At 31.9% G+C, this 8,304-nt stretch overlaps 1 protein-coding gene across 2 annotated transcripts; it reads left to right on the forward strand.

Moving 5' to 3' along the window:
* The first annotated feature begins 5,144 nt into the window (after positions 1-5,144).
* Positions 5,145-7,373, forward strand: LOC125192907 (glutaredoxin-C4). Of its 2 annotated transcripts, XR_007171495.1 has the most exons (5): positions 5,145-5,417; positions 6,491-6,564; positions 6,833-6,931; positions 7,020-7,153; positions 7,235-7,373. XR_007171495.1 is itself a non-coding variant. In XM_048090583.1 (4 exons), exons 1-4 carry the CDS (start codon positions 5,227-5,229, stop codon positions 7,094-7,096), a joined length of 441 nt encoding a protein of 146 aa, XP_047946540.1. In that variant the 5' UTR covers positions 5,145-5,226; the 3' UTR covers positions 7,097-7,373. The 2 variants fall into 2 exon arrangements, 1 of the variants encoding a protein (XP_047946540.1); XM_048090583.1 differs by having other exon boundaries at positions 7,020-7,373.
* Positions 7,374-8,304: the final 931 nt, after the last annotated feature.

Below are 8,304 nucleotides of genomic sequence, written 5' to 3' on the forward strand. Positions count from 1 at the left end.
CCTCAAAATGGGTATTCTAATTTTTATTGTGTTCCTTTCAGTAAGTTTTATTACTATCATAAAATATTACTCCATATTTTACTCTTATCATTCCAATACTAATGACGGTTCAAAAGTTCTTTTCTTTTTTTTGCTATCTTGGGAGTATTTTTCTTTATTAACTTGAGACATTCAATGAAAGAGGGAACTTGGAACAACTGAGTATGAAGTTTGCATCGAGAAAACGAATGTAATATAATAAACTTGTGTCAAGATAAATGTAGGTTTTAATAATAGTATATTTGTAATTTTATGTTAATCGCAAAATATCTCATTGAATTTATTTTATTGTGAAAGAATGACTTTCCTTTTTAATTGAAGTAAAAGACTTGAATACAAGGGTTGTTCAATTGGAAATACAAGGGTAATCAAACTGAAAATAGATAGCGGAACATGAAAATTAAGAAACATGCACTCGAAACCATTCCTATAGTTATAGTCGTAGGTAATCTATCGTGAATGGTTGCTAATGTCGCTGATCACTTCCTATCTTAGATGACTGATGAAATTGAGTGTCATTTACCACTTAATTGGGCTATAAGTTATATGCTACTTTGACTTGTCAATATGTATAGATTTTTCGTGATCTAAAGTAATCCTAACATTTTGGGAAACGATAACTAGTACTCCCTCCGTCCGGATAATTCGTCTCAGTTTTCCATTTCGATCCGTCCCACATAATTTGTCCCATTTCACTTTTACCATTTTTGGTAGTGGACCTCATATTCCACTAACTCATTCCTACTCACATTTTATTATAAAACTAATATATAAGGGTAGGACCCACATTACACTAACTTTTTTAATCCACGTTTCATTACAATTCTTAAAATCCGTGTCCGGTCAAAGTGACCCGAATTATCTGGGACGGAGGGAGTATAATATTAGGAAACGATAACTAGTATGCGAAAATTATTGTTATTTAATAAATTGTGTCTCGGTGCCGGATATGGTGTTGGCTCCAAGAGATGTTATGCACAAGATTTTATCGTAGTATTTATTCTAGTAAAATAAATAGTGACATCAGAGCACTAGAATTCTTAGTTAAGAAATTTATTATATTGAGCAAGTAGCAAGCTTGGTTAATTAATGGGCATATAATATCATAAACATGGGAATAAATTAGATTAAAAAGTAGTATGGATTTCAGTAATCTAGATATGAATGGTAATATTGATCACCATATTAACACTTATCAATATTTTCTTATGGACTCTAATTATATTGAGCTAATTTTTAATTAAGCTAAAAATTGTTAAGATGGAAGTACACTTGAATCTCATTAGATCCCTAATATTCTATAAATGGGGAATAAGAGTTAAGACTCCGTGTGTACTACAAAGGTACGTGTACTGAGAGCATGAAAATGTCGCATCATATTTCGTCAAGGTGCACTGCCTTAGATTCGAGACTTTCAAACTCAGTGCGCTCCTCTTAGTGAAGAATGAGTTCATTGTCCATTTTTAACAAGATCTCATAGTGGAAATTTGAATACTCTGTTTTCATGCATAAATATTTCTTTCATTTTAATCGTAGTGATTTTTTATTTCGATACACCATTAATTTAAGTTTAATTACATCAAATTTTATTTTGATTATTTACTTTTCTTTTACTTAAACTATGTAATTTTTAAAATATCATTTTTTTACTTTAATTTATATGATAAAAATATTTAAAATTAAATATCAATAGTAAATGATGAGAATATGGATACCATATGTATGATATGATTTGTGATGTTAAATTGTTGTTGTGCAACAATCAAGAGATGTGATGTATCAAAATCAAATAATCTTGAATTCAAACTAATAAAGGAGATTGGAAAAATTTTGGGGGGCGGAGAATAAATCACGTTTGGCATTTCTCATAAGTGGGCCAAACTTTGAATCTAGCAATTGGTCACTTCACTATTACATCTTCTTATTGATGTGTGTGTTACAATTAAGATCCAAATTTACAAGGGGTGCATCTACATTATGTGAATGAATTGATATAAATATTTGAAATAAATTCTTGTTATGCAAAAAACATTTGACCCCATACCTGACCAATACAATAAAAAATCATTCCCTTTTAAATATAAAATGCCTTGAGTAATACATGTGACTGCTACAACGATGCAAAACAAAAAAAAGGTAAATTCAAACTCCACATCATTCTAAAATATTTTATAATTGGCATCAAAACGACGTATTGCTTTAATGTAGACTTACTTTAATTTGTCATGTTAGTATCCAACTACTATCACGCCATAGATTAATATATTTTTAAAATATTAATTTTAAATTTTAAATTAATTAAACAAAATTAAAATCAATATTAACAATAAACAATATTAGTAATAATTTTAGTTATATGAAAATAAAAAATCTATACAAATCAACATTGAAACATAATAAATTTAAAACAAATTACATAATATAATGTTTAAATTATGGAATAGGAATATAAAAATCTATCACAATAAAGAATTAAACACAATGGATAATTACTCATCATTTTTAAAACTTCTTTATACACTATATTAACTTTAAAATTAAAATAAATCTCATCATTATAAACTAAAACCTTCAATTCTTCACAATTCGTCACTCTTCAACATAACTCATAGGTAAAAGAACTCGTTTGTCATTTTTAAAGCCGCCCGCCTCACCTAAAACTACAATAAAATAAAGAACAAAATCAATTTGCAATGCACAAAATCAACAATCAATATGTATTAAAACGATAATCTACAGGGCAAAGCATAAGATGAGACCCATAAAAGTATACAGTCGAACAATTCACACCACATGGATCCAATGAAAGAACAAAAAATATTTTTATTTGAAATATTGTATTATCTACTCCAAGTAATAATAATGTGATATACATTATTATTACATCAGCACACCAGAGGAACAGAAAGAAAAACAATTAGTAGGTAAGAAAGTTAATATAAGAGAAAACTAAACCTTAATAACTTCTGGTCGGAGCCCTTTGTCCGCAGAGCTGTAGTAGCCGTTTCTTCTTGTGGCCAAGGTGGAAAATAACCAACTCTTTCTTTTTTTTTTTTGTGAAGAGAGATTGGTTAGTAATAATGGTAATGGTGAAATTAGAGGTGGAAGGTTTGTATGCATTATCTCCCTATTTTGCATCCACGTTCTATTTCCACCTACGTAACTAGAGGTCACCAAACCGAATCGGCCCAGAACCGTCACCGGCGGTTCTGAACCGTGAACCGGAACCGCGGTGACGGTTCGGAACCGGATAAGGTTCGGCGGTTCCAATGGGTCGGTTCAGGTTCTCAAGAAATGAAGAACCGTAACCGGCGGTTTGCCGGTTCCGGCAGATTTTTTTTTTTTTTCAATTGTTTCAACTTTAAAATATACAAATACAATTATATAATTGTATTTGTATATACTCTAATCGGTGAAGAAGAATTCTCTATAAGACTAAATCTGAGAGACTTTTGACAATTCTACCATTATTGTTGATGGTTAAATTAACTCAACAATTAAGGTTGAATTGCTAAAAGTATCCTCAATTTAGTTATCTAGAAACATCTCCTTCGCCGACTAAGAGTATATATATATACTATCTATTTACATTTATAATTTATTGTTTTTTACTTTAAGTTTTTTTATTTAAATTGTTATACAAGATAACAAGCATGTATTATGTTATGTATTAAGTCTTTTGACTCTTTTGTAATTTCAATTTTCAACATTTGTATTTGTAATATCGACATCTCGTTCAAATTTGTATAATTGTATCAATAAAATTCCAATTGTCCAACTCCAATGTCGACTTCTACTCTATTTGTCAATTGTCATTCTCGTTTTATTTATTTATTCGATTGTAAAAGACTACAACTGCAAGGTGTAATTTTAATTAGTACTATAAATGAATAAATTTAAAAATAAAATAAAAAAAAAAGAACTTGAACCGGCGGTCCAAACTGGAACCGGCCCGGAACCGTCTGGAAACCGCCGGTCTTGAACCGGCGTTGAACCGTGTCTGAACCGGTTCAAGAACTGGAACCGCCTGAACCTAGGCGGGCCGGTTCAGGTTCGGTATTTTTTCGAACCTGAACCACCGGTTCTGAACCGGGAACCGGCGGTTCTTGAACCGTGGTGACCTCTATACGTAACCATAGGTCAACCAATTTGAATTCGCTTTTCAAATCCACTCTTCTGTATTGCACGGCTCCTATTATAATTTACAATTCATGTTAATATTTAAATAATAATATCTATTTTAAAAGAGTATTTCCTTAAATATCTTCAAAACTCTCCTTATTTTCCTAAATACCCCAAAAACTCCCCTTTTATATATTGTATAGATTACTTTTTGCGTGCAACATATAGTATTTGATTTATTGTTATAGTCTCTGAATTAGAAAATAATCACAAAAATATCAACAAATATATTGAAGTGTGAGGATATCTGATGAAAGTTGAAGTGCTGTAAGTTGCAAAACAAGTAATCCTCTGTCCGTTAAATATTTCGTTGTTTCATTTTACTTATATTTTATTATAAAACCAATATATAAATGTAATTCTATATTCGACTAAACTTTATTATCCACTTTAATTTATAAAATCAAATAATTTCTTAAACCCGTATTATCCATGATAATGTCTCATATCTGACAGACACAGATGTTAAAAATTGTTCGACTTTATAAAGTAAAATTGATTGAAATAGTTAGTAGAATGTGTATCCCACTTTTATATATTGATTTATAATAAAATGTGATTAAAATGAGTTAATGAAATATTGAGTCTACTTAACATTTATGATAAAAAGTGAAAGTAGACAATAAATGAGAATCGGAGGAAGTACCATTTCAATAAAATCTTCTATAATTGGAATGAATCAGTGGATCGTGGAGTCCCATTGCTATTTATTTATTGTAAAAATGAACCGAAACTTTTATTTATGAGCGGATTAAAATGAAAAAAATGGGATTCTTTTATTTATCAACTGAAAAAATGAATGAAGATAAAATGAGCCTGATTTTTAGTTTGGAAAAAAAATTGTTAAGTAGATTAAAATAAACCGAATAATCAATATAGACAAGAAGACCAAATAAAAATGAAAATGAAAATCAACGAAAGGTGTAAAATTAAAAGTAAGGGGTTTCCAAAGATCCCTAAAATTGAATCTTTCCTCCTCTGATACAACTCCGATTGCAGTGAAAAATGGCGACGCCTTCTGCAACATCAGGAAATGTATCACTTCTGCAATATGTCTCGGTGATTACATTAATGCTTTCCATTTTGACGGCGTCGTACTGCACCAGCGTCGAAGCAAAGCCCAAATCATCAACTGCTTTCGTCAAGAAGACCATTTCTTCTCATTCCGTAGTCATCTTCTCCAAATCTTACTGCCCGTACGTTCATTTTCCTGTATTATGTTGTTTTTACATCAACTCGTTTATACTGTAATTAATTATTTTGAGTTGAACTCCTTTTTAATAATTAGATATTCTTATTCCTCTAAAAATTTGGTAGAATTGGGTTTCTTTTACTTGATGTCCAGCTTAGAATGAGATGAAGAAAGTTTTGGTGTAAAAGGATTTAAATTTGGAAAATTGACCGTAAATTTGTCATGCTGTTTGGAAAATAGTGATTTAATGTTGTTTATTAGTATGTGAATTGGAATATTGGATTTCGCATTCTGAATCGGCTTTTCTCTACCATTGTTTACTTATGAATACAGTGTAGGGATTTTGGCTGATAGATTAGTGCTCAGATACTAAATGCTCCTTACTCTTTTTTCTCATTAGATTTTTGTTTGGTTTTTCTTAAATGGAATTTTTGTAGGTACAAAACACAAATTTCTTATCATATTCAGTGGAATTGCTATCTGAGATCATATGAAATTAAGAAGTAATATCAATTGTAGGAGGCAAACTATGTTAATTAGCTCTAGTATCTTGTGGAGTATTATCCAAGATCTTTTTTCTAGAGAGATGTGATTTTTCATATGAACTCCCAAACAAACTGAACTGATTTTTGCTTAATTGTGGAACCTTGTGTGTGGTTACAATAAATGTCAGGACTTCAATTCACTATTTCAGACTATTTCAATATGATCAGCAGATTTTGTAGGATGTAGTTATCTTTCATTGGTTGTTGAAGGTTAGGGATCAGGACCAGAGTGACAAGTCTCATTGCAATTGCCAAATCCATTCTTTGTCCTCTTGTTCGCATCAATTTAAGTTAATCTGACTTAATAATCTGAGTGAAACTAGGTGATCAACAACACATAGGAACTCTTTATGCTGTTGTACTGGATTAGGATTCTTCCTATTAAACTATGCTACTGAGCTTATAATGAATTAGAAAATACTTTTCCATATCTCTGGGTAAAACTTGTTCATTTAAGCTGTTGTGAGTTGTCTATCAATCTGTAAGAATATTATGTTAATTTTTATTTCTGTTTTTTATCACTGCTATGTAGATATTGTAGAAGGGCTAAAGGAGTCTTCAAGGAGCTGAAGCAGGAGCCGTATGTTGTGGAACTTGACGAGAGAGGTTTCTTGTTCACAAGCTTTCCATTTATCATTTGAAGAGATAATAACTATTAATAATGAGGCTCTAGCAAAGCATAATTTGTTATTCCATGCACTTTTTTCTCAAACTTGTTCCACTGCATGTTCCTATCTTTTTTTTTAACTCTATGCTCTAAAGAAATCGACAAAAACATATACAGATGCTAATGATCTGAAATTAGGACGTCAGCAACTATGAAGGGTCATTATGTGTTTCATTCTTACTCTGTAAATCTACTGATGTTTTGCAGATGACGGTGGAAAAATTCAAGATGCTTTGAGTAAGATTGTAGGGAGGCGAACTGTGCCGCAGGTTTTTATAAACGGGAAGCATCTTGGAGGCTCTGATGGTGAGCTGTTTCTCCTTCCTAATTCTATTTCTTCCTCATGAAGCTAGATTAGCTACTTATTTTGTAAGAATATGCGAATTTGCTGCAGATACAGTCGAAGCATACGAAAATGGAGAGCTTGCAAAACTTCTAGGCATTGATAGTATGGGGGAGGATGAACTTTGAGAAAGTACTCTATCCGTTTGTACTTTTGTCACCCTATATTGAAACATGAATTAGCAGGTAAACATTCAATTTGCAGCGAGTTTACTGCTACCTATCCTACTCTTTCCTGCTCTTTTGCTTATCCTGCAACTTGTGTAGGAAAATTTGGATGTTGTATTGGTTCCTTCCAAGTAGTGTGAACTAGGTGCTGATCTGATTGAACTACAAATTGCACAAGAAATGTTCACCCAAAAACTTCAAAATCCAATTGGAAATATTGTAGTTTCGCTTCTTCCTAGTTTAAGAATACTCTGTATTTTTTCTCTTAGTCTCTCAGTAACTCCACTCTCTCAGTGAGATAAAATATTTGTTAAGATCTACTAAGAATCTGGGTTCTCGAATATTGGTGATCCAAGCAACTAGGTCATATAGTCTTGGGAAGTTTTGATTGCAAGAATGAAGAGATTTGAATTAAAAGAATTTTGAGCGGTAGAAATATTATAGTCACTTCCTATAATTTGATAGTGCTATTTGGTAAATTTTGACATGATACAAATACCGACTCGAATAAAATTAATGGGTTAGTGTCAAGCTTTTTCGCCTCTGTGTCCGTGTTCGTGTCCTTAACCGGTCAACCCAACAAGGACAAGGTATTTTAGGTTGAGTATGAGTGTGGTTTGTATAACCCCATCAATAATTAATGTTATCATTTTATATATTCTACTTATTCACTTTTTAATTTTTCTAAACTTTACTAGAGTTAAGACTTAAAGAGTAAGGTTTTTGTTCACATTTTTCATATGCCTCATTCCATGTCTTCATCATTGTTTATGCAAGTTTACGCCATCTATATTTCATTCATCACTGCTACGACGACCACCACCACCGTGTTGTCGTCAAGGTGTCGTATCTCCTCCGCAAGAAGTATGAATCGTTTTGTGTAGTCATCGACTTATCGTGTGGTTGCTGTGCCATGTTGAGCTTATGTCATGTGTGACTCATGTCAACACGAATATGATCATATCTATACAGATTTGATTCGTGCAAGGTTGTGTTGGGGCTTGAATGTATCGGGTTGGGTTCGTGCAAGTGGTTTGTTTCACAAGCTAATATTTGAGGATACGAAACTCTGACGTTTGACACGCAGTAAACATGATAGACAAACAAAATGACATATTTAACCTCAATGAAAGCGTAGATGTGGCCCAATTATAGTGCCACATGTCAAA

The sequence above is a fragment of the Salvia hispanica genome, chromosome 6 (assembly GCF_023119035.1).
Source record: "Salvia hispanica cultivar TCC Black 2014 chromosome 6, UniMelb_Shisp_WGS_1.0, whole genome shotgun sequence".
Taxonomy (NCBI): domain Eukaryota; kingdom Viridiplantae; phylum Streptophyta; class Magnoliopsida; order Lamiales; family Lamiaceae; genus Salvia; species Salvia hispanica.